At 44.9% G+C, this 27429-nt stretch overlaps 1 protein-coding gene across 5 annotated transcripts in view; it reads right to left on the bottom strand.

The window, feature by feature from the left end:
• Fam168b (family with sequence similarity 168 member B) overlaps positions 1-23779 on the bottom strand; it is a 28532-nt gene extending 4753 nt beyond the window's left edge. The window contains exons 1-7 of one of the 5 annotated variants that reach the window (XM_021644424.2): positions 23571-23779; positions 17495-17575; positions 12001-12081; positions 6166-6201; positions 2033-2175; positions 1757-1955; positions 160-289 (exon numbers count right to left, since the gene is read on the bottom strand). In XM_021644424.2, the coding sequence (XP_021500099.1) occupies positions 177-289; positions 1757-1955; positions 2033-2175; positions 6166-6201; positions 12001-12081; positions 17495-17564 (642 nt within the window). In that variant the 5' untranslated portion in view covers positions 17565-17575; positions 23571-23779 and the 3' untranslated portion in view covers positions 160-176. Of the gene's footprint in view, positions 1-159; positions 290-1756; positions 1956-2032; positions 2176-6165; positions 6202-12000; positions 12082-16621; positions 16643-17494; positions 17576-23570 lie in introns of those variants that run through there. The other 4 variants (XM_021644425.2, XM_021644426.2, XM_021644427.2 and 1 more) reach the window with 4 other exon arrangements.
• Positions 23780-27429: the final 3650 nt, after the last annotated feature.

Genomic DNA, 27429 nt, shown 5'->3' on the forward strand with positions numbered 1-27429 from the left:
AAGCCAATCCATCTTCCCTTTCCTAAGGGGCTTTTGTTTTCTCACAGCAAGAGAAGCAAACTAGAAGAGCACTTAAACCTGAAGTCAGCTTCCTAGTTTCCTCAGAAAAGCACACCCTCACCCGGTCCCACCCAGCCAGCACTTGTCACTAATACTTACATTAGTTTGCAGGGTAATCACCACTGAGGGGGCACATAGCTGTAGGTGGGTGTTCCTGGGGCTCGGTATGTGGGGACAGTAACCGGGTGAGGGGCTACAGGAGTTGGAGAATGAGCAGTCAGCAGGGTACCTGGAAGAAAGCACAACACTTCACACAAGAGGCACAAGTAAGCACTTGAGCAGAGCTCCATCATGTGGCCTCTGAAAGCATGTGACCTGACTTCCTGGGAGGGGGCACAAGGGAAGAGGAATGGTCTTAAACTCTGAACAGATTATTTCAAAGTGCTGAAAGGCAGTATAAGCATAGCAGCCTGTGGTCGCAATATGTTTGTAATCCCCTCCAGACCAATGGCATTAATTTTGTCAGATCACATGACTACAAAATGAAAAAGTATTTCTCCCCTTAAAAAGGACATTCTGAAACATGCGTAACTGAGGTGAACTTTAATACTAAGGTAAATGAAAAAGTCAGTGAGAAGAGGACAGTGTATGCTCCCCTTCTATGAAGTACTGAATACTGTCAAATTCAGAGACAGAACCCAGAACAGTGGATGCTACCCTGTGGGGAAGGAAAAATGGAGTATTTGTTTAAGGGTACAGGAGTTTTAGACTTGGAGCGTGAATGTTCTGGAGACTTGTTTCACAGTAACATGGGGCTACTTATCATACTGAGTTTTGTATTTGATGGAGAAGAGAGGGGGAGAGAGGAAGAGAAAGAAAAAAACAGGAACACATTCCTGAGGGAGTTCTACATTCCACGAGCATATGCCCTCAGCAATGGCCTGCACGACTGAGCTATGCCACCCCTCCACACCTCAAGGAGGAGGTAAACCCTTGCTCACACCCCTCCTCTGGGAGCTATCCCCAGGCGGCAGCAACAGTCCATGCCAGTCTTCTTTAACAGCAGATGCAGAAAAAACAAATGGAGATTCTAAGCAAAAATAGACAGAATCCCACAGTGCTATATCTGACATAACTGCCTTATGTTCAAGTCTAGGAAATTTTTTTTTAATTGCTTGATTCTCCCTCTCCCCAAATCCCAGGAATGGAGAACCAAGTGACTTTGTATGGAATAGCTTTAAGACAGCTACAGATATTGAAAGGTGAGGAGGTGACCCTTCCATCAAACCTCAAGTCTCCTTGAAGGCATCCCCCAATCCATTTTCCCGATTCAATAAATAAATGGTGAAGGATTTCTATAAGCAGCTATTTCCGCTATCAACACAAAGCCAGCTTTCTTAGAGGAACTTTCTTATTACTGAAACTTGACCAACAGAGACGCCTACCCCACTGTTCAGTCTAGCTGCTCATGGAAGAGGCCAAAAGAGGGCTACCTGACACTCCTCATTCCTACTGCCAAACAGCCACCTAGCTCACTAACAATGTGCTGTTCGGGTATCTCCACAGTGGAGGCCACCTGACTCATGGCCTATTCCTGAAAGGAGAAAGGAAAAAGGAAAAAGGGAAGGAAGGGGTAGTCCTTTCACACAACTGAAACCATGAGACTAAGGCAAGGGTCAGAAGCTTCATGGACTCTCCCCACCTCAGCAGCTCTCAGGCGACAGCAGAACACATACACCAAGAACTAAGGACTCACCTGCTGACATGGCCATTGTGGTCCCAGCAACCATGCCCATGGTGACCCCGCTGCCTCTGGGGGGAGGGATGGGAGCAGGGTAGACCGTTGCTGGCATGCCATTGGGCTGCACCACCGTGGTGTGGTGAATGACGTGAGGGGGTGCTGCATACAGAGGTTGTGTATAGTATGTGCCTTGCTGTGGGGAAAACAGAGACAACTGCCAGAGGGTCCCAGGGCTGTAGAGATATGATGGGACCAACCCTCCCCCAAGGTGCAGGGCGTACCCAAGCATACCTGGGCATACGGGCTCTGCTGGGGGTAGGCACTTCTCACTGGGTACACGGCCGTCTGGTAAGGATTCGGGGAGGAGGAGTATGGTGGCACAGCTCCGCTGGTTGGGGAACAGGACACTTTGTAAGGTGTGCCAGGAGTGTAGCCTGGAACAGAGAAGCCAGAGGTCTGAGTTCACCTGGCCAATTCCAGACAAAGAGAGCAGTGCAGGGAGGAGCCAGGGCCGCTAGCAGTCATGAGCACAGCGAAGACCTGTTGCCACTGAAGCCCTGCCTCTCCTCTGCTGAGACCTACATTTCTCCGCTCTGTGTGCTGCTATGTAGAGTGGAGATCTCTGCACATACACACAGAAGAATCTGTCCTGTCTTGCTGGAATAAAAACTGCTATGGCCTCCCTAGGCTCAACTCAGCTTTAAAGGCACATACAGCTTTTCACCCTACAGTTAAGGTCCAATCTTAGGAAAATAAGCATGTACCAACAAAAACTTCACTCCAAGCAAGCTTACATTACTCGTTACAGTGAAACTAAAGAAACCAAATGCCAAAGCCTAGCAAAGCACCTTAGTGTAAAGATGTGAGTCAAGGGGGTACACTGACTTGCACCATCTCTACCAAAGATAAAATGAAAATAACAATAAAGCAGGTTGTTAAAGAGGAGACATAAGAAGATGCTGAGGGCTTAGCAGGTAAAAGCACATACGGCTCCTGTTCCTAGCACCCACACAGGGCCACTCACAGCTCCAGCTCCACAGGATCCAACCAACTCTTCTTTCCTCCAAGGGCACTGGACGCACATGGACATGCACACGCACAAACACACAGACACGCATGTATGCACAATTTCTTAAAATAAAAGGAACAGAACACATGAAGCTACATGATGAGCAAGGGAAGAGAAGATGGACTCCTATAAATACGTGAGGCTATTTTTAGGTGATGTACCCTCGGGTGGCTAGAAGGAGAATAAGAGCCTGAATCCACCCATGGGAGCCGCAAGCTACATGATGTTTCCAGAAGCTGAGGAAGAGCTCCACAGGGCAAAGAGACAAACTGGCTGCTGAGGGAGAAACAGACAGGTCTTCCTTGGGACAGGAGAGTTCAGACACAGCATGTGCCCATCACCAGATTCTGGTGCATCCTGTGTCCCAGTATCTCGTTGATACATAAGACAAGTTCCGAGATAACTGTACTGAGTGAAAGCCAGACAAAGCCATGCCTCAAATAGCACACAGGAAACCCTTGGAAAAATTCAGGGACCAAAACACAGGCAGTGGCCAGAGGCAGGAGGATCAGAGTCTTTCAAAAGAGTGCAACCACAGGCTGTGATGGCACTGTACAGTTACCCAAACACAGTATACATCACACCTGAATGCCTGAGGACAGCCTGAAGTTCTCATCGAGCCTACTCTGCACAAGTACTTTCTGAAGAGGCCACAATGGTCTTCATGTTCTTGCTGGTGCAAACTTGTGGCACAGAGCACTCAGCTGTCCATTGGTGTGTCAGAATCACAAGCTCTGACAGACACGTCTCATAGATGCAAGCAACCGTCCCTCAGGACTACAATAAAAATTGGAAAACATGTTTTCCAGACTTAAGCATAACTCCTCATCAACGGGAGACTCTGATCCAGCCATATACACACTACTTGGCAATCATTAAGAAAAAATTACAAATGAATCTCAAACCCCATTGAATTTTCACAACAAGGAGACACAGAACAGCACATAACACGTGTCTCATTTACACTGCCAACAACTGACCAGTCTATCTCGAAAGTAACAGATATGGCACATGTATTCTGAATTTCCAAAATCTTAAATATGTGGAAGAAATCAGGAGCGAGAGAGGAAAGGGAAGCCCTACTAGCATAATGAAAGTGTTCCAAGTTTTGTTTTGGGTGATGGATCCATGGTGCTAATGTCCAACTGTGAAAAATCCATCCAAATACACACTAAATATATGAGTTTTTGTTCATAAACTATGCCTCAATCTTAAAGAATGAACTGAGTATAAACAATTTTAATTTAAAATTTTAAAGGTTTAATTATATTAGCAGAGAGAATTAATGACTTCTACAATATCTACCATTTTTAAATATATCAACTTTCAATACTGGTGCTCTGCCAAGAAAGCCAAATATGAGAATATCCACTAGGATGTATAAAGCAAGTTAAAAGACGAGAGCACATAAAGAGACTGGCATAGCTTGGACCTTAAGTATTCCTCCAAAGGCCTGTATGGGAAGGCCTAGTTTGCGGTGTGCTACTGCAGGAGGACAGGGCCTAGTGGTGAGAAGTCTTAGATCACTAGGAGTATGCTCTCCAAGTGGGGTCTGGAACCTATCCATAAGGTGAGCGCTTTCGCTTTATGAGATTTTGCCTGTCCACACACCCAAATAATGGGGTTGAGTGACCATGGATGGAAACCTCCAAGTACTGTGAGCCCTAACAAACCTTTCTCTGAGAAAGAAGCTGCCTACCTTAGATACTGTTACAGTGGTAAAAAGCTAACATCATCCCTTTCTCCCTCTGCCCATCTCCTTGTCTCACAAATGATAAGATAGAAAATTATAGACATGATATACGCACTATGAGGCTCAAAGTTTTAAGTATGTTCAATTTTATTTATTATATGCCAATTATACCACAACAAATTCATAAACCATTTTTAAGTTAGGGAAAAGCAATGTGAGATCACTCAGTTCAGGTTTCAGCGACACTGCAAGGGGTCCAGGACAGGCCTAACTCCTCCCAGGGGAATACTCTCACCATGCAGGAGTAAGCACTCGACACTAGGCCAGGCCACGGAAGCAGAACTGTGGGCTTGTCAGACTCAGCCAGGTTCCACTGCAGGAGACCGGGAAAGAGCCAAGCTCTGCAAGAGGTCCCTGACTTTTAGTAGGAACACACAGAAGGAGGAGAGCAGGGAGCTCACAGTGGCATGTATGCAGAGGGGGAAACCAACTCAGGGTGGAAGCGAGGCTGACACAGAAGAAAGAACTCTGGTTTGGAGCAAACCAGTCCTTCACTTCTCACAACCACATTCATGGCAGGTAATACAGTTACTGAACAGATGGCCTTGCTCAGTTATTTAAATCTAGTTTCTGCCCCACTGTTTCTATAAACCTCAACTGAGTCATCTTGCCAGAACTGGCCATGAAGTACACATCTGAGATTCCTGCACTCGGAAGGCTGAGGCAGGAAACTATGTATTTGAGGCCAGCATGGATACATTGCTTACAACCAAAAATACAAAAGGCAGAGTGAAATCCTCTGAGAAGTCACTAAAACCACAGGAAGAAAATATTAATAATCAAATGCTCAAGTGGCCGGCTAGTGTGGTGCACACCTTTAATACCAGCACTCAGCAGGCAGCAGACAGGCAGATCTCTGAGTTCAAGGCCAGGCTGGTCTACAGAGTAAGTTCTAGGACAGCCAGGGCTACACAGAGAAACCCTGTTTCAAAAAACCAAAATACAAAATGCTCAGGTGTGTCATACTCTGAGAACAGATGCTAGGTGCCACGCTGGAACCACATTCAGAACTTGTGGTGCTGGTACATTTTCACTTGGCTTTAAAAAACAGGCCCAGTTTATTGCCCAACAACAGCAAAACAGAAATAAGCACCTATGGTGCAGATGACATACCTGGAACCTGGAGCAATAATAACTAATACTTCAGGCATGGCAACAGTGCTATATAAACTTTTAGAGACACTTCCAAAAATCATCACCATTCTGTTTGCAGGGGTTCAAAGCAACACAGGAAAAGCAATGGCAGTACAGATGACACATCAACTCTGAGCTGGCGGCAATTGAAGCCAGGCGACTCGGGAAGTGGGCTATGTTCTCATAAGCTTGGGGATGCACCTCAAACTGTTTCTAATAAAAACTCTCTAAGGAGGTGTAACACTTTACCTAGACTCATATCACTCTGGAACCTGAGGCAAGAGGATGGAAAATTCCAAGACAGGCCTAGGCTACACACTAAGACCCCAATTCAAAACACAGGATAGGCATCCACATAGCAGCTCACACATGCATGCAGGCAAGCACTCACACATGAGTGTTTAAATCTGAAAGGCAGGCAAACACACAACACAAAGGGCCAAGAGACAGCTGAGACAGAGCACTTGCCTAACATGTGCAAGACTCTGGGTTCAATCTCCAGCACTGCAAACAAAAACAAACAAAATCATTTCTTTAAAAGACAAAGTATTTTTCAAGGTTAGACAAGATGTTACAGATTTAAAAGAGGCAAAAAGATATACATTTGACTTTATAAACAGATTCAGTGTGCAGCATTAAGTAGATTCTCATTCCAAATATTAAAATATAGTGGTCATTTCTCAGTGTGATGCCTTCACTATACTGCAGGCAATGGCTGTTAGCCTATAGTCTTCATCCAGAGAACCATTGGGAGGTGGAATAAAGGTGCGGAAAATGTTTTTTTTTACAATGGGGAATTCTCTAAAACATGACTTCCTCATAATCTCCTGGAAAGCTAACACTTTACAAAGGTAAAGTGGAAACTAAGAAAGATGACAAGGCCTGAACAGAAGTAAGTCAAAAGTCCCAGGCTCCTGCAGAAGAAGGCTCTAGCATAGGACCCAGGCTAGGGCATGAGCTAGGCTTCTGAAGGAGCACCAAGAAAGCACAGTACTGAAAAGCCCATGGGCCAGAAACAGGTACCCAGAGTTCTCAAGAGTCCTAGTAAACCTCCTAAGAGGCACCAGGAAAGACAAAGCAGACACAGAAGAAAAGAACCACATATACATGGCACGCCTATGATAAGGACAGGGCAGCCAAGTAAACATAAAGTCAAAAGAACTAGGTCCTTGTCTCCCAAAGTGACAGGCCACCAAGAACAAAACAATAAATGGTCGGCTTAGCCTACCCCCTGGATACACAGAAGAACCGTAACAAAATGACAGCAGGAGTCCAGTGGAGCCAGGGTAGACGGGCATGCAAACAACTTCCTTCCTTCCTTCCTTCCTTCCTTCCTTCCTTCCTTCCTTCCTTCCTTCCTTCCTTCCTTTCCTCCCTCCTTCCCTCCGACATAATAGTGTCATGTAGTCAGTAAGACCTCAAATTCACTACATGGTAGAGTATCTTGAATTTCTAATCCTCCTGCCTCTATCCCCACAGTGAGCCACCATGCTGAGTTTCTGCAGTGTGGGGACTGTGTGTACTAGATAAACACACCCCGGCTTTGAAAAAACTCTACAAGTATTGCTAGACTCTGTGCATATATACTTTTAAGAGACAAAGACTCCTGCAACCCACAGTTAATTAACACTTCATGCTGTTTTCTTTCTAAGTAGCTCATCATATAATAACCTTATTATTTAAAAAAAAAAAAACTTAGACTCTCACTTCAGAGACATAATTCTGAATTTAAAAAGAAAAATAAAGCCTATATTACATTTCCATTTCTTGTTAACTAATCTTCATAAATCTTCCAGATAAGCACTGATGACCTGCTCACAGCTCACTGTATCTTGTTGTAAGACACGTTTGTATGTATGTTTGCCTAACTAATTACTGCCTTAGTGTATCTCTCAGCAACAAGTTTTCTATGCTTTGGTAGGGCTTGCTGGCACACACCTTTGATCCCAGCACTTGAGAGGCATAGGGAGGAGGATCTCGGTGAGTTTGAGACTAGCCTGGTATACATAGTGAGCTCCAGGCCAGCCAGGGCTACAAGGTGAGCATTATCAGTAACTTTTTCCTTGGGCATTCAGATGGTCAATGCATCTGAGCCATTCAGTGGGAACAGAACCAGGAGGACCTAAATGCAGAGTGCTGGGCCAGCTTCAAGTTTGATCATGATCACCCTCCATAAAGCTCAAGTTCTACCAGGAGAAAATCAGTTCCCAGCGTGCCACCACCAGAGTAAAGCTCAGTTCCCACAGAGATTATAAGCATGGGAAGCCCCATTCCAGATTCATCTATCTGCAGCCCACGTGTTCAAAGTGAATGATTCCCTCTACTTCCAGATGGAATATAGCACCAAAAGCCACCACAAACCCAAGGTTCTCAGACTCCTGTGACACATTTACAAGTGGACCAAGAAGAGGGGGCTGGAGAGACGGCCTGGGAGTAAGAGTGCTCACTCTCTAGAACAGGACAAGGCAGTTCACAACCACCTGCAACACCACTTCCAGAGAACCGGCTGCCTCCTTCTGGCCTCTGTGGAACCAGGCATACACACAGCAGGCAAACCCTCACACAGACAACATTAAAAAAAAAAAAAAAAAATCTCGAAAGAAAGAAAGAAAGAAAGAAAGAAAGAAAGAAAGAAAGAAAGAAAGAAAGAAAGAAAGAAATTAAGAAAGAGGATCACAGCATTGCAAAGGTGCTCAGGAAGCTCTGCAGAGCTGTTGTCTCTATGCTCATCAGATCACGAAAGCAGCAGAGCTCATAGAAATTCCCTTCTTACTGTGTAAGTGAAGACCTAGCCTAGGCCTCTGAAGCACACAGCTCTGATTTATATTATGTGCCAACAGCATGGTGAGCCACCAGGGCCTTCTAGGTTAAGCTTGCCCTAACCAATCTCAAACATCTTTACTACAAGCCTCTGGACAACAGCTAATCTGGCACTATGAAGCCATGAGATTGGCAGTCAAGGGGTCTGGTGCTCTTGAGAAGCTTCCAAGGAGCACCCTGGTCTCTGCTGCTCCTACTGCTTTTCTCAGCCTCTGCACTCAAGGACCCTCTGAGAGCAGTCTTGAAAGGGGACAAGAAAGGACTGATTTTCCTCTAGGAGGAGACCTGAGAGAAGGTGGCTGGTGACCTGAGAGAATTTGCTCCAGACACGTGCTCTCAGCAAGAAGATGTGCACTGGCCTCCACGAACCCAAGGCTCTTTTAACAGAATAAGTTGGGAGTGTTTGTCCTTTTCAAATCAGCTTGTACTCTAGGAAAAGAACTGGCATAAGTCAAGTGAGTGAGTGTGGGGCACTACAGCATTAGGGCAGGAAGCAGGAACCCACAAAAATTCATTTCAGTTTGACCCAGTGCCACACACAATTGACCCCAAATGAACCACAGACCTAAAGGTCCAAGTTAAAACTGCTAGAAGAAAAAGCAAGGAAATCATTTTAGGCAGATATTCAGAACACCAAAAATACGATCCACAAAAGAACAGAATAACAACCTCATCAAATTTGAAAACTTCTCTCTGTGAAAGACACTGAGAAGAGAGGGAGGGGGAGGGAAACAGGAGAAAAACTTGAAATCTTAAACTTGATAAATAGAACAATTCTTGAAAATTCAGCAACAGAACAAACCCAGGCTGTAACCAAGGGAGTAGTACATCTCAGTTCCAGCTACTCAGGAGGCTGAGGCCCCGGAGCTCAAGACACCGTGCACAGGGAGATGATTCAAAGTGTGAACTGCTTGCTCTAGTGGAAGACCTGAGCGCAGTTCCCAGCACCCATGTCAGGTAGCTCACAACTGCTGGTAACTCCAGCTCTAGGGAATATGATGTTGTCTGGCTTCTAGAGTACCTGCACATGATACACAGAAACACATGAACACAACATAAATAAAAACAAATAAGTCTTTTTAAAAACAGAAAAGTGGGCTGGAGAGATGGCTCAGCAGGTCAACTCACTTGCTACTCTTGCAGAGAACCTGGTTTGGTTTCCAGCATACACGCAGTTGCTCACAACCACCTGTAACTCAGAGCTCCAGGGGAACTGACACTGTCTTCTGTAGGTACCTTTGTAGGTACTTGATATGTGCGTAGTGCATACACATACATGTAGGCAAATCCTCACACACACAAAAGAAGATTTTCAAACAAAACATAAAAATAAAATTACTAAGCCTAAAACAAACAAGCTTAGTGACTGACACAGTTGAAGACGTACATAATTTCTTTCCTCTTAGAGAGGTACTGGGGGGACGGAATCCAGGGCCTTGTACATGCTGGCAGCTGTTCCATCACTGCCCTTATCCAAAGCTCTTGTTTTGCTCTTTTTTTAAATTCATGACACACTTTTTTAATTATGTGTTACGTGTCTGCATGCCTGTATGCAGGTTAGTGTTAAAGCTCCTGGCGCTACAGTTATAGATCGTTATGAGCTGCCTCACATGGGTCTCAAGGCCTAAAATTTGCAATGGTAGCAACTGTTCTCAACCACCGAAGCATCTCTCCATCCCCAGTTCCTCATTTATTTTATACGAAATGGAGTTCTCTAAGTTGTGTAGACTAGCCTTGAACTCACTCTGTAGCCCACATAGGCCTGTAATGTATGATGATCCTCTTGCATCAGCCTCAAGAGTACCTGGTAGGACAGGTCTGTGCCACCAGGCCCAGAAGCACAACTCTTTACCAAAGACAATTAAATGGTAAATTAACACATGAAAAGAACAACCACATTACTTTCATGACAGTTCAAATCAAAACTACAATGGTAAATCATTAGATACCCACCAGTATGCTAGGACAGAAAAGCCTAATCATGCCAGAGTTGCCAAGGATACAGAGGACTGGAACTAATAAACACACAACCGAAGGGAACGTAGATAGCACAGTCACTCTGTACGACTGTTTCTGGCAGTTTTTTACCTGCCCTAAATTCATCCCTTTGTATTTACTCAACAACAAGAACAACAAAAAACAAATAAAAGTATAAATCCATAGACTTATGCTAAACATTCGTAAAATTTCACTTGCAAAATGAATTTTAAATTCAAGCTCCCAAACTCAAATAGCACAAAAGCCATTAGCTACCTAACATAAGCAAGTGAGGCTTCCCATACAGTGGGCACAGGCTCACAAGAGAGGGAGGAAGTAGGAACAGGTGCCCCAACAGGAGAGTCAATTATGCATGCCCAGTAAAAGATGCCAGTCCAGAAATGACCAAGTATATCCTATGTGAACGCATTTACATCAAGAATTAGGAAACACGTAATTCTTTGAGGCCTACAAAGTTGCAATGGACAGAACAATATTTGCCCAAACAGGTATGTTCACTACCAACTGTGATAGAGGTACACTTCACAGCAGAAATGATCAAATGCACATTATAAATATGCGCAGTATGTTAGGGTAATGTGTACAAGAGCACTGTTTAAAACAAGCTACAGAATGTAAAGTGCCATTAACAGGACCCAGGTGGCAGAACCATTAGCAACCTGCCGAGTAGCCTCCTGGGAAATGGCTGAAGACGTTCACAATGGTCTCAGTGCAAGAGTGCAAGAGTGTGTAAAGGAGGCAGACAAAAATCACGGAACTTTCTGAAGAGAAAGAGATACTATGAGAAAAGGGTGAGGAAGTTAAAGCAGAGACTTCTCTCCCCTAGAGATGAGAAACCATTAAGCTTCTTCTGAGCACACTGCCATGTATGTCACATGACTTAAGTGAACAGGAACAAGAAGTTAGGACAGAAAAGTTGGAAACAGAAAGACGAAGTCCACTCTTCCTCTGGATCTAAGCTAGGAGAGGTGGTCATGCTGGGGACAGAGGAGATGACTTCTCTGAGCCACCACCAGGAAGGGATTCATAGGAAGTCACTGTTGGCTGCTCTTCTACTCAAATCTACTGTGAACCTACAGCTGTGTGGAGCAAAACACAGCATCCTCATCAGACATCTCCCATGAGACAGAGCATGAGCCAACAATTTTAACCAGCAACCTCTCAGATCTGAAAATGTTCTCATGCACTTGCATGGAAAACAGTTGGCTTTTAAAAACATAACCACAGCACTGTGGACAGAGCTCAATGACTAAATGGCCTCCAGTTGCTAGTAAGTATGTCCTACCATAAAGAAAGAGGTGCAGCCCAGAGAATGGTAGGCGGGTCTGAGAAACTCAGTAAAGCAAAGCTTTTGTGTCCCGAGACCTAAGCTTTGACTACACTCATTAACAGGTTCATTTACAAATGTGGAAAGCCACCCAACCACAAACCACAGTACCACCCCCCCCCCAACTGCACACAAGACACCTGTCATGCAGTACATACCTGTTTGGAAGGTGGGATTTGCTCCGGGGTACATGTTAGGTGAATAGGCAGGCGCTGCTGCATAGCCCACAGGAAAACCAGCTGCAGGGAAACAGCACAATAGCATCATCAAGGAAGTGTAGCCACCTGACCACCAGGCTCCCTCATAGCTGTTTTTGAACTTCACACACTGTGCTCAAACAAAATTGTCTTGAGTCATCTTCTTTTCTCAGAAGTTTGATGAGTCATAGACATAACCCAGTCTGTTAGATCTATAAATAAGTACTCACATTGTACAACTAGGAGAAAAAAAAAAAATCAGACAGAAACTGAGTCAGCAGTCCACTGTCCAGAATAGCTGACTCAGGGAGCAGGTGTGTAACTCAGTGCAGAGTGCACTCTTAGCATGTGTGATGCCCTAGGTCCAATCCCAGGACCAAAGAAACTACAGAAGATCAGGCAAGTAAAGGTGGCTATGGTGGTGCACATTTAGATCCTAGCACTTGCCAGGCAAAGGCAGGTAGACAGTTGTGAGTTTCAGGCCAGTGAGGGTTACACAGCAAAACCCTGTCTAGATAAAAAGAAAAGAATAGCTAAGTCATAATTTTAAGCAGCAGGAAAAGAAGGTAAAGGAAGAAGGGAAGAGGGGAGAAGGAAAAAATAAATCCAAGGTGAAGTCTTAAAACCCTAACACCTCTGGCAGGTTCACCCCAGAATCACATGGTCTGAGTCATCAAGAGTGTCTGACATCAAGCACTGGGTCAGGACCCTCCCCTGGCTTCACTGCACAAAGTCGGAAGAAACAGGATTTAAAGTGAGCTTGGAGCCACCCTAGAATCTACACTGTTCTGATGGTTGGGGGTGGGAGGTTTAGGCTACATTCTCAGTGACTGCAGAGACCAAGTCACATTATTGTATGCATGGTTTTGTTTGGTTTTTCGAGGAGTTTCTCTGTGTAGCCCTGGCTACACAGGGCTGTGTCCTGGATTCTCTTTGTAGACCAGGCTGGCCTCAAACTAACACAGATCCACCTGCCTCTGCCCCCTGAGTGCTTGGATTAAAGGTATGCATCATCATGACTGGCTCCACATTATTGTAGTTAAAAGCTACTAATTTTGTTGTTGTTGTTATTGTTGTTCTTATGCACTGTTTCAAACTTCTAAATTCATTTCAGTTGTCTTCACATTCTGAAGTTCTAATCCCCAGATTCCTCAGTTCAAGGTGGCCAGTGAGAAGCCTAGGTTGTCAACATCAATAAACTCAAGTCTTCTTACTAAAGGGACTCTAATTAACCTCAAAAATGCCCAGAATGGGAAAACACAATCAGAATCCATATATAAGCAAGAGCATCTGTTTGCTCTCTTTGAGACAGGATCCTCCTGCCACTGCTTATAGAATGCTGGCACTTACAGGCATGTGCCACCATAGCCTGCTTATCTGTATGTGCACTGAGTAAGGTGCCCTTGAGACAAGAACCACTGGTGCTAACAGACATTACAGATGGTAACAGCTACTGCTTGAGCATGAAGAACAGAAGCCAGGTGCTCTGTAAGCGCTCAGAACCTGAGCCATGTCTCTAGCACCCAACACTACTTTTAGTAACACATGAGTCTTTAATCAGAATAACCACATACACACAGGCACAAGTTATCAATAAGGTATTTAACAGAGTACTGCCCCTGTGGTGTTCCCCAGAAAAGCGAGCCTCAGGTACCCACCCAGCCCTCCTCAGAGCCCAGGATTCCTTGTGCCCCCTTCTGCCTGACCAGACAGAAGGACAGCAAGAAGCTTTCATACCCTCAGGGCACAGAAACTAGCATTACGAGCCCTGACTACTACACCAGTTATTTTGAGGTGTGGGGCGTCTTTTTCCTACCAAGATTATGCTGAGGTAGCCTGAAGGTATCCAGGGGAACCTTGATACCTCAGGGGAACTCAAAGTGTTTCTTTCCCCCTTCTCTTTTTTGTTTTGTGAGACATGCCCTCATATAGTCCAGGCTGCCCTCAATCTCCCCACATAACAGAGAAGGACCTTGAAGCTTGTGATTCTTGCCTGTACCTCCCAAATGCCGGGGCTGAAGGCAGTCGTTGTCATAAAGCCATAGGAAATGTCCCAGAGTGAAGACACTCGGGCTGGGTGAAAACTAGGGGAAGAGTGAAGAGCACCTGAGCTAACTTCCAGAGAGACAGTCCTCGTGAGTACAGCTCCTGTGTGCATGTGTGCGCATGACAAAACACAACTAAGAGCCACACATGATTGGCAAGCCCTCTAGTACTGAGCCTTAGATGCCCGTGAAAGGGTCATTCAACCCATGGGGCCTAAGAGATGTATACAGAAAAACAAAACCCAGGAAAGGGGAACAAAAAAATTCACTTACACAAACCCCAAAGTGAGAACCACTGCCTTACTGAAACCAGTACTGCTCTATCAGGGAAAGTCACCCGAGTGCACAGCTTGGGAAAAGCACACAGGACTGGTAAGGGGCAGCAGGAGCTGCCTGGCCAGCTAGATCAGCCAAACCAACCCAGCGGTCCACATGGTGACAAGCTGCTAAGAGCCACACTGTCCTCACATGAAGTTCACTGCTTGATGATACTCCTGCTACACAAACCCTTCCCAAACAACCCTAAGGTCTGCGCTGGAATGCACAGGAATCCCTGACAGGGCTCAGTTTTCTTTCCCATGAACCCGGAGCCTCCGTGCTGCTTCCCTTGCTCTTCAATTGGATCCTCCTCTACCGCAGTAGAAGTGGTCAGGTTCTTTTCTGGACCATTTCATTTCCACTTGTTTTCTTCAGTCAGGAAGACAGCGAGTGTGCAGTACCTGAGTCAACTTCACGTATTGTGGATGTCAAGGGCAATGGTTTTCATCAGTGTCCTGCAGACCAACCCTGAAAGCTGCTAGAGGCTCAAAGCAAGCCTGGTCAAGCAGGATCCATTCACCCTCAGAATACTGCTTAGGAACCAGAGAACCAGTTAGGAGCAAAAACTTTCAATGATTTATTTTTGAAAAGCCAGAAATGCCAAACTAGACCATACGCCATAGGCCTCTTTATTAACTGCCACAAAATCACAATTCCCTCATGTTGTATCTTTAAAGTCTGAGAGAAAGTAGCTGCCAATATAAAAATTTGCATTCAATGTTGTAGGGGAAAAAAAAGTGGGACGGGGGAGTTCCTCCCAAAAGATGAACCAGATCCTTGAAAGCTTACGACTAGAACCTTTATGGGAAAAGACTAAACATACAGCTGTGCCATAAACCCAGCAAGTGTTCTTGCTGATGCACACAGACAAGGAAGAGAACATGTGAGCACAGGGAAAAGTGGAGTGATAGCCAGAAGGCGACAAGCTGAAGGTAGTCTAAAGTGCCACCATCTAGAGACACGCAATGGACTCTGCTCAGAGTTCCTGAAGGGAAACAGTCCTGATGATACCTTAATCTCACACTTCTGGATTCTGGAAACAATGAAGATATCAGCTAATTAATGATTAATTTAATTAATTATTTTGGGTTTTTGGGAGGGACAGGAATTTTCTGTGTAGCCCTGCTGGCTGTCCTGGACTCACTCTGTAGATCAATCTGGCCTCAAACTCAGAGATCTGCCTGCCTCTGCCTCCTGAGTGCTGGGATTAAAAGTGTGCACCACCACCGCCTTTAGATATTAATTTTATCATTTCAATATACAAAATTTATAATTAGTAGACACTGTAAGAAATATATTCAGCAAAAATTACATTGACAACACAAAAGCAAAACAGCTATCAACACACCCACATCACAGCCCCAGACTACAAACATCCATGTATCACCCCACTACACCCACCCATCGGATTCCTCCCACACACCTTACCCATTCGCCCAGTCAGTAATAAAGCTGCACATTTTTTATCTCAAATGACACATTTCAGAAATGTGTCAATAGAAAAAGCAATGGCGACTATAAAAACCATAGTTACTGTAAGCATTAAAACACTAGAGCCGATGCCCCTGAAGAACTTAGGAAAGACAGCCCTCCTAAGGGCTCAGGCAGACACACAGGCCTCCTTTTGAGCACAGCAAATAGACTCTCTATCCAGCCCTTTGGTGGGAGGCCCATCCTCAGGAGAGAGTATTTGAAAAGAAAGCTGAGCGACTCCTCATGCTCAGAGAATTCTAAGCCTTCTGTTCTGTCCCTGTGTGGGCTGTTAAAACAGTGGCAAATGCTCCAGGACAGACACTATAGCTATAACTTCCTGGATGAGCTGGTTTGCATCCATATCTGACCGAATACAAGATTTAAAATCTTCCCCCTTCCAAGATCAGACTTATTCCATTTTCTTAAGAGTTTTGTACCAACAAGGTTTTCCCCAGTAGTAGTATTTCAAAACCCATAATGAAAGCTGGGCATGGTGGCAAGTCTGTGACAGCAGCTACTTCAGAGGCTGAGGCAGAGATCACAAAGTCAAGTTCTACCTCAGTTAGACATTGAATTCAAGGCCAGACTAAATAACACAGCAAAATCCTTGTCTCAAAACACAAAAGGGGTAAAGATACTGTCAGCAGTAGCACTTAGGCAGCACACACAAGGAGAGGAAGGACCAAAACGAAACTGTTACAGTACAAATATCTACTTCTTGTTTAGTCACTGGTTAAGACAACCACCTGCACTTTATGACCAAAGTTCCAGTTCCCCAAACTTTTGCTTTATGGCCTCCTTCAGCTGAGCTCTGACTCCATTCTCTATGGATAGGTAAATTGCACCTACAAAATGCAATATAAGTAAAAGGCAAGTGAGGATATGGTATATTCATGTTATTCAATAGGATCCCCTCCCTGTCCAGGGAGATGGAAGTTATATTCAACCAAAACAACCCCCAAGAGAGGTATGAAAAAGAGACTGTGAAACTGCACTGGGCTTTCTTATATGGCAATGAGGCTCCTACTCAAACAGGCTGAACCTCACAAATACTAAGAAAGTGGGATGAATTAAGAGGTAAAGAAAAAAAGTCTTGGCCACACCTACTGGAGATACCAGCTCTGGGGAAGGCAAGATGTCTCTTGATTTTTCTTTTCCATGTATCCTTCCTGCCTTCCCTAACTCGAGTTAGGTTTGTCCACTGACGTAGGTTCCTATTGCTGTGATAAAACACCATGACAAAGAGCAACTCAGAGGAGGAATGGGTTTATTTCATCTTAGAGTCTAGCATGAAGGGAAGTCAGGAAAGGAACCTAGAGGCAAAAGCCATGGTGGAACACTGCTTACTGGTTTGCTTCCCATGGCTTGTTCAGTTTGCTTTCTTACACAGCCCAGGACCAGGGGTGGCACTGCCTATAATATAACCATTAATCAAGAACATGCTCCACAGGCAATCTGGTATAAGCATTTTTGCAGTTAAGGGTCCTGCTTCCCAAATGGCTCTAAGTTGCACCTAGCTGTCATAAAATTAGCTAGCGTATCCACTATATTTTTGTATGCTACATGAACATAAATACTGCTCAAAGTTCAATAATAAAAACAAAATTCAACTTGCTTACCTGGATATCCAATTCCTTTGGCATTTGCATAGGGAACCCCAGAAGACCCAGGGCTATAAACAGGATTCATGATTTCAGGAACTAAAAGGGGGGAAAAAAAGGTGATTTAGCCAAGTTTTTGCTTCTAGAATTTTCTCCATTAGCCACAAAAAAGCAGGCAGCAAATGTTATTCTAGTCTACTATAAAACAGTGTGTTTTCTGCTGCTCCCAACCAACAGAGAACAGAAAATAAGCACTGAATGACCCAATAACCACAGGTGCCTCATCCGGTTTTTTCTTCCTAACTCTCTTCAATCCACTAGAACTAAGGGAAACGATACCCACTATGTCCCGGCTTAAAATCTGAAAATTCTACAATTAACCTCAATGCCCTTGTAACAGAGAATTAAATCAGAACATATTCAGAACATTAATTTTATGCAACTGCTTTAAGAGTTTAAAGGGTCTGAGTCTTTCTTAGTTAGAGTCCTTAATCTAGAATCTGCAGGACACTGGCTTCAACTGCCTACTAGGAAAGGAGGAAAAGGTTTAAAAAATGAGCATGAGAGCTCACATGTTTAATTCCAGCATTCTTGAGTCTGAGGCATGAGGGGTGCCACAAGTTCAATGTCAGTCTAGGCTTGTGTGAGAGCCTGTCTCAATAAACAAACAAAACTCAAAATAAGGTGCTGAACAGTAGGGTACAATACTGCACCACGCACTAAGGTACCAAGCTACACTTGCAAATGGGCAGGTGCACCCCAGCACAGGGGCAGTCATTCTTGAAAGAAACACATAGCACACAAACAGTGACCGCCTCCAGACATGCGGGCAATGGGCTGCTAGCTGTTTTCCACTTCTCTATCTTGACTAAACGACTTCTTTAAAGATAATAATAATAATCATTAATTGTATATGCATTTGATGTGAGTGTCAGACCTCCTGGAATTGGAATTACAGACAGTTGTGCGCTGTCATGTGGGTTCTGGGAGTTGAACTCGGGTCCTTTGGAAGAGCAGATAGTGATTTTAGCCACTGAGCCATCTCTCCAGCCACGACTAAATGACTTCTTTAAACACATTTTTTTCCTGAAAGATTCCTGTCTAGCCCCTCTTGAACCCACTCAGTGTTCTGACATTTACTGTTTTCTCCCGCAAAGATTCAGAATTTGTACAGCTGTAATTCTAGCCCATCCTCAAAAGTAACATTTCCCCAAGTATCTCAAAGAAATGGCTTTTAGTTCTATCACCCAATGAGATCAAGTCTATTCTTCATGTGGTAAATCACACCAATTCAGATGTTAAAAATTAGGGTGATCTTTAATTTAAGATGGGAGATGTGTAAGGGGGTAGGGAATCCACTACTGCTTACTTTGATGTGAAACCTAAAGTTGCTCTTTTAAAGTTTTCTTTATGAGATGTGTGTGTATACACGCACACACACGCGTGGGGTGCATGCAGGTGTCCACGGAGGCCAGAGAGTGTGTTGGATCCTCTGTAGCTGAAGCCACAGGGGTTGTGGGGAATCTGGTGTAGGTGCTAGGAACCCAAACTTGAGTCTTCTGTAAGAGCAGGAAGTGCTAGTAACCACTGAGCCACCTCCCCAGCCCCCAAAATTGCTCTTTTAAAAAAAATAAATATAAAAGCTGGTGGTGGTGATGCATGCCCTTAATCCCAGCACACAGGAGGCAGAGCAAGGCAGCGCTCTAAGTTCAAGGCCAGCCTGGGCTACAGAGGGAGTTCTAGGACAGCCAGGAAAACACAGAGAAACCCTGCCTCCTATGCATGGAAAAAACATGGGCCAAAGGCATACCAGAAGCAAAGTTAGTTGTGTTTTGTCACACTTTAAGAACACAGAAACGGTCAACAATCCCCATTCCTCTGAACTGCATGCAGCTTCTGCTTCAACTGTCATTTCCCAAGAAGTAATTTGTTTCCAAACTAGCTCTCCAGAGCAACCAGTGGGTTTTCCTTTCTCAGTTAAGATAAGCACAGTGCCCTGTAAAGTCACAGCTCCCTTCAAAGTTTACCATCTAGAAAAAGCACCATCCAATACTTTTTGCAAAAAAGAAAATGGAGACCTTTGCTATTCTAATATGGTAGGTGAGTGTGGTGATTTGAATAAATATGGCCCCCACAGATTCGTGTGTTTGAATGCTCAGCCAGAGGAAGTGGCACTATAACCAGGTATGGCCTTGTTGGAGTAGGTGTGGCACTGTTAGAGGAAGCCTGTCGCTGTGGAGGCGGGGCTGGGCTGACATGCTCAAGGTAGGACAGTGTGATAGTCTCCTGCTGCTTAAGATCAAACTGTAGAACCCTCAGTTCTTTCTCCAGCACTGTGTCTGCCTGGATGTTGCCAGGTTTCCTGCTATGATGATAACAGACTTAGGCCTCTGAAACTGTAAGCCAGCCCCAATTCGTGTTTCCTTTATAAGAGTTGCCTTGTTCATGGTGTCTCTTCAGAGCAATGGGGAACCCATCTAAGACAATGAGATCTTTGTTTCACTTAACATGTGGAGTATAGCTACGTCAGGTGCTTAAAAAAACCAAAAAACAAACAAACAAAAACCATGATTACTGGTCGTTTGGGACAAACCATGGTAAGAGCCAAAAGAAAAAAAGGGTGCTTTGAGGGCTGAATACAGACAGCAAACTCTGGTGGAGCTCCTCTAAAAAAAAAGGAGAAGCAGCAATGAGAAGAACCGTGGCAGCACTGCCAGAACCAAGAAAGGACAAGAGGCATTTTAGGGAAAGCAGACGCTCCAGAGGCTAATGACACACCTTCCCTAGTGTGCCGAGGAAGTCTTAAGGAATGAACTGAAAGCTGGGCCTGGGGATACAACTAAGAGGCAGTGCACCCAGCTGTCTAGCATTTTGGAAGCCCAGGTTCTACCTGAGCACCAAAAACAATGTAGGATGGAGAGAAGAAAAGATTGCAGTTCCCCTTCCAATTTGGCAGAATACGATAGTGTGCTGAAAGAAAACCAGTAACAGTCTTGTGCCAAACACAAGTCTTCCTTTAAATTATTTATTCAATGCTGAGATTCCCTTCAAAGACCTTCAGTGCAAAAGCAGGAGAAAACACTTTATTTTGCCCTGTGTCCCTGCATCCCAGTGCTCAGCACAGGGGCTCACAAACATCTAGCCAATACACACAACACTGATAACAAAATTTAATTTGAGTCATATTATCAAAGGACACCTGGCTAGCAGGTATGAAATGTAAACCTACCCCTGGATCAAACTATTTACACTGTATGTACCCTCACATGTCAGGAATCTATGTCACTCAACCCCCTCCCCCCAAGAGCACTTCTCCTAGTGTCAGCTGGAGCCAGCACCTGATGCCCAGTTTACAGGAAAGCCAAGGAGTTTGAGGAATAAGTGGAATAGGCCTACGAAGCTAATCCCACAAACCCAAAGGAAGGGCATTCTCAAGGACAAACGTCTATTCTCCAGTGGTCTGCACACAAGTGAGGGAGGATGTTCCAGGTAAAATTTATGCTAAAGACAACAGGTACATTTTGTTTAGCTTATGATTTATATGAAAAGATCTGTAAGAAATATATGTGTATTTTAATGATATAACACAAAAGTGAACACAGACCAGGTACCCAATAGCACAGTTTGCTATTTATGGTAACAGTACCGTTCATAAGCCAATATGTAAATTTTTAGAAACACAAAAGAATGTAACAATATGAATATCTATAATTTAAAGCATTTCTTTAAAAAGGGCATATACTGCAAAACGCTAGTAAACTTTACTGCAGTGGGGAACATGGCTACAGAGTCTCTGTACTTTTATGTATAAAGAGCAAAGGAAGACCCAGGGCGCTAGTCCACCTGGTTTTCTGGTGCCACTGGTCACACAGCAACTACAATCCCTTTTCTGAGCTGGTATGGACGAAGCACCCGGACTCCACGCAGGGGTAGGATTCTTAGGTTTCCCATTAGAAATTACTCAACTATGGGAATGCTGTGGGTGGTTTGATGCCTCCATCAACAAACCAATCCCGAACTTACCTGTAAAAAGTCTGCAAGAAGGTGGCTAGTGTGGCACATGCCTCTAATCTCAGCACTCTCAAGGCAGAGGCCAGCATGGTATACAGAGTGAGTTTCGGGACAGCCTTGGCTACACAGAGAAATCCTGTCTTAAAAAAACCCAAACCAAAACAAAACAAAACACAAAAAGCTCCAAGCCCTCACAGTAACATTCAACAATCATCACAAGCATACCTTACTGTGAATGAAAGGCTTCCCTGAGATTTTTGGAATTTGTGTTTAATGTGGTTAGGGATTTAGCTTACTGGTAGAGGACTTAAGGCTCTAGGTTCAGTCCTCAGCTCCAGTAGGGGAAAAGACAAGTTTACAAAATAGACCCTCTCACTTAAGGCACTCAAGATAGATTTTTATTATTTTTATTTATGTATGTGCCTTATGAGTGAGTACAATGTGTGTGCAAGTGCTCATGAAGGCCGAAGAAGGTGGTCCTCTGAAGCTGGAGTTACAGGTTCGGAGCTGCCTGAAGCAGTGCTGGGAAAAGAACTCAAGTCCTCCGCATGATCAGGAAGCACTTTTAACTGCCGGGGCATCTCTCCAGCCCCTATACCATGACCTAACATTTGTGTTTAGCTGAGGTGGTAACTGCAAAATTTTAAAGGTCTGATAGTTTGGGTGTTTCATATCAACACTGATTTCGGTGTGCTTTAATTGCCTCTATCTACACAAACTCAGACGATTAAATAAGTTAAAGATTCTTAGAAAAAAATTACTATTGGAAAATTTTAGTTCAAGGAGAGTCCATCTCACAAGAAAACCCTCCAGTCTTCCAAACTCAGCTTTCACGGCAGTTTGCAACCTCCCAGGACAACGTCAAAAGGTACCAAACAAAGACACGCAGGTATCACTACTGAAACACTGCTATACTCATGCTTTGGATCTGTTCTCAACAAGTCTATAAAAATCAACTACCTACAAGACAAGTTAGGAAGACAACTTCTTTAAACCACAGGACCTTCCGAAATTCCTTTTAAAATGACCTTTTTAAAAAACTTTCTCAAGCCTGTCTAACATTAAAATGGTCCAAAAGAACTAGCCCAAACCAATCTGAGGCTTGTAAGAAGGCAAGAACCACAGGGCAGCTGCCTTCCCTCCTAGGTTCCAGGCCCTTGCTTTAAACAGATGGTCACTTCCACCCTTAGAGGAAGGAGGGAGGAGGAAGGCGATTCAAACAAACGCTCCTCAATCACCGCCTAGGTGAATGCAGAGACACGAAACTCAAACCTTTCATTTGGTTCTGGTCACAACTAATTTTAACATCGTTAAAGGTTTTCTTGCATGTCAAAACATTCCAAAATGCAGGAGTAAACTACAGATATTACCCAAAAGAACCTGCTTTATACAAAGACTGCTTTATACAAAGCAAAATCCCCAACAATTTCCACGATGGTGGCTTCAGCATTAGGAAAACAGTCCTAGATTTCTCAAATCTTGGCTGTCAAAGCAAAAACCACCCCTTACCTCTTAACCTACCAAAGTTTTAAAGGCTGCCTTTCTAACTGCTTGCACCAGAACTTCCTTTAATTTAAAATCTTGTCATCCTTCGGAAAGTCATTTCATCTTACACAGGCGAAGGGGAGAGTTTAAGGTGTAGGAACTACACAAACCATTTTTTTTTCTTTTTTAAAATTTTAATGTGTGCACGCATACGTGTGAGCCTTTTCCCTAGGAAACCTTCCTGCACGCAAAACACCCCAAGATATTTCCGTGACTGATTAAACACCGGCTCACACAATGCAAGAGCCAGCCGCGGACGCGCTCGCAGGACGTCCTTCTCTTTTATTCAGATTAACCTGGGCCATGCCCCGGAACGTCCTTTCCTCGCAGAGGCACCCTCCAGAGCCTGCGCTTTCCGGCCGGAGAGGGGCCGCTGGGCCCGCGACCTTCCCGCCCGGCCCCGCACAGGCCGCCCCGCCCCCGGGCCGCCTCGGACAAAGCGGCGCCCCCCGCGCGGCCCGACCAGGCGCTGCACAAAGCGCCGCACTTCCGGCCCGCACCCACCCCGGGCCGCCGCCCCCGGGCTTCCCGTACTCACGGTGGCCTGCGCCTCCGGGACCGGCGCGCGCCGGCCCGAGCGGGCACGGCGTGTGGCTCGGCGACGGGCAGGGCCCGGACAACGCTCGGTGGCGGTCGACCGCTAGGCCCGCGCTGCCTCCCGCCCGCCGTGCCGCGGCCCGCGCTACCGCCGACGCTGCGCACACACCGCAGCCCGCGACCTCACTTCCGCCCGCCGCGCGCCGGCCGGGGACGGGACGGGCACGTGACGCAGCCGCGCGCGCCCGCGCCCGCGAGGTTCCCGGATGCTGGGACGCGCGCCTGGGTGGCGAGCCTCAGCCCGGGCTGCAGTCAAAACCCGGTTGGAGACGGGGAGGTAGAATGCAGCTATGGCCCGTAGTAACTTGGGAATGAAATGTATGCCGCTTCGCATTGTGCTTACTTAATAATCACTTGTTCTGTTCTTTGCTTTTGTTTTTAAGTTTTTCTTCTCGTTCGTTGCTGCCTCGTTTTGGACCAGGATGGGCTTGAGTTTACAGATCTGCCTGCCTCTGCCCATAGAGTCTTGGCGTTAAAGCGGCAGCCACCTTGCACAGGCCTAAGATTTTATTTTTACTTATGCGTTTAAGTGTGTAGCTGTGAGTGGGTTTTCACACAAGAGTGCTGGCGTGCGATCCTGTCTTGTTGGAGTTACAGGAGGTTGAGGGCTGTCCTTACGTGGGTGCTGGCACTGCTCTGAGCCGTCTCTGGGACTCCCCACCCCCTTTTAAAAAGATACATTCATTGTATGTGTGAGTGTTTCGCCTGCATTTATATATGTGTATTGCCATGTATCCTCTTAATGCTGACAGAGGTCAGAAGACCGAGTTACTGATGGTTGTGAAATCACCTCATGGGTGCTAGGAATCGAACTCAAGTCTTCTGTAAGAGCAAGGGGCAATATTCATAATCACTGAGCTGTCTCCCCTAGCACCCTAGTGGTGGCACTCGGGAGACAGAGGCAGAGAGATCTCTGAGTTCTAGACCAGCCTGTTGTACAGAGTGAGTTCCAGGACAGCCAGGGTTATGCAGAGAAACGCTGCCTGGGGGGAGGGCAGAGATCACTGAGGCGTCTCTTCACCCCCTCTTCTTTTTGATCACTCATCACCATTCCACTGCCACCACAAGATTTTCACCCAGATAGGCTTGTCTGTGTGTCGCAAGAGCCAGGAAACACCAAGCACTAAGAGCAAGCCCCAAACCACACTGGCTTCACACAGCAGAGAAATCAACACCAAGAATACATTCCAGGAAATGTTTGAGAATAGAGAGTAGTAAAAAAAGGGGCTACAAAAACATTCAAGGGCTGCAGCCAATAAGCTCACTAGTGCATAGATTACATGAAATGTGATGAAATTAAAATGAAATGAAAATCTAGAAGTCTTTAAGTCACTGGGTGTTATAATTTGAATCTTAAAGGTTTGCTTACATCTACGTGTTGACATCTGGGCTGCCGGCCTGACAGCCGGCAGCACAGAGACTACAAAGACTTAGAGATCTGCCTGCCTCTGCCTCTCAAGTGCTGGGATCAATGACACGCACCACCATGCCTGGCTTTTCCCACCAGTTTTGCCACAGCGAGCAAAAATGACTAGCTGAGAATAAGGAAGTATCGTTAACCGGCTACTGGGGCCAAGATTTACCTATCAGAAACAGTATAAATTGTATCTATAGCTCATGTTCCTGAATGGATTTCAAATTTTTAAAAAGAGCAGAAAATTTTAATCATGGCAACACAAAAGAGAATATGGAGAAATTCTTTTTTAACTGTGGAGTGAAGAATTTCTCAAAAGCCAGAAACAGTACCTATGAAAAACGTTGGCTGGAGGGGCAGGTGAGCAGGTTTAGCAGGTGAAAGAGCTTAGCTTTCAAGCCTGGGAATCCCCAGAGCCCGCTAGTGAAAGAGAACAGACTCCATTAATTTTTTTTTTAAACGTTGGCTGGTCAAAGTGAATAAACTGTAAAATAATAATAATAAAAATGTTGGCTGGAGAAATCACCTCAGGCAAAATCAAAAGGTACTTGATTAAGAGTGAAACATAGCCACAAAGGGTTAATCGCTTTGGTATTCTGAAATCTTCCAGAGGGCAATAAGAACCAGTTCCATTAATCAGTATAGAAATGAATAAGGTTCAAAGCTAAGAACATAAAAATAGGTATTGATAATATATATTTTTTTAAAAAGTCAACTTTATTTCTACAAAGAAAATTTCAATTTGAAACTTTGAGACACAGGATTTTGGAGACAGAGATACAAGGACTGCCTCAAGCTTAAAGCAGTCTGGCCTACAGGGTGAGTTTTAAGTTTTAGGTCAGCAAGATCCTGTTTTCAACAAGAAAAGCAACAACAGTAATAACAAAACAAAACATCAAGCGAACAAACATTAAGAGCATTTTTGTTGGTGACTGGGAAGGAAGGAAGGAAGGAAGGAAGGAAGGAAGGAAGGAAGGAAGGAAGGAAGGAAGGAAGGAAGGAAGGAGAGAGAGAGAGAGAAAGAAAGAAAAAGAAAAGCCAGGAATGCTAGTCTGCTCCATTAATCCCAGCAGTTGGGAGGCAGAGGCAGGGGGTAATTCAAGGCCAGCCTGGTCTACGAATCAGTCCAGGCCAGCCAAGGCTACACAGAGAAACCCTACCTCAAAAAACAAAAAACAAAGGAAACAAAACAAATCCTCTGTTGGTGAGGCCACAGGAACTGGACACCAATTGCCAGACCAATGAGGGAATCATATGAGATGAGTATCTATGCACACAAACCTGTTAGCCCAACAGCACCACTTCTGAAAGCTTATCCATAAAGATACTTTGTAATAGTCAGGGTTCTGTAGAGTAACAGAATTTATACAGCAATGTCTGACTGTGAACTGAAAGTCCAAGAATCCAGTAGTTGTTCTGAGGGACTGGATGTCTCAGCTGGCCTTCATTATACACTGGAATCCCAAAGAAATAGGCTCTAATGCCAGTGAACAAATGGACTTGCTTGCAAGGCAAGGGCAAGCAGGCAAAGAGCAAAAGCTTCCTCCTTCCATGTCCTTCCATGGGCCTTCAGCAGAAGGCGTGGCACAGATGCAGATGGATCTTCCTGCTTTATGACCCATATTAAAGGTCAGTCTGTCCTACTTCAATTTGAAGCAAAATCTCCACACGGATGTGCCCTCTATTTTTGTATTGCAGTTGATTCCAGATTTAGTCAAGTTGACAGCCAAGAGCAACCATCGCACACTTATAAAATGAAACAAGTACATGCTCATTCTGGAGAGTGTCCTTTACAACAACAAAATACAGGAAGCTGTCCTGGGATACGGGACAGATGGCTGTGCTGAACTTTCCTAGCCTAAGGATGGAGCTGTCAACACCCCAGGACAAGATATGATCTGAGCAAGGCTTCTGTTCACTCCAAGTATGGTCTGAAAGAGTTCTCCCACTGCTAATCTGTCTTCGGGCAGCATGACACTACAGTAGAACTCATTCCTTCACCAAACGACAAGCTGCCCCTCTAGCCATCTGGATATGAGCCTGTGACGTTTGGTGTGAATTGTCAACCTGACAGAATCTAGAGTGACCACGGAAACCTTGGTGTGGAGCTATAGAAGATCATCTGATCGTGTTAATTGATGGGTGAGGACCTGTCTTAATTGTGGATGGGACGTTTCCTGTGTCAGGACCCCTTGACCGTATAAATAGAGAAAAGAAGCTGAACATTAGCATACATTCTTCTGTCTTTGGTTAACTGTGTGGATCCAATGTGACCAATTCCTTCAAGTTCTTGTGCTGAGTCCCCTGCCATGATGGCCTATAGCCTGGAACCGTGAGCCATGTTAACCCTTTCTCCTTTAAATGGCTTTGTTAGAATTTGTTAATT

The sequence above is a fragment of the Meriones unguiculatus genome, chromosome 16 (assembly GCF_030254825.1).
Source record: "Meriones unguiculatus strain TT.TT164.6M chromosome 16, Bangor_MerUng_6.1, whole genome shotgun sequence".
NCBI lineage: Eukaryota > Metazoa > Chordata > Mammalia > Rodentia > Muridae > Meriones > Meriones unguiculatus.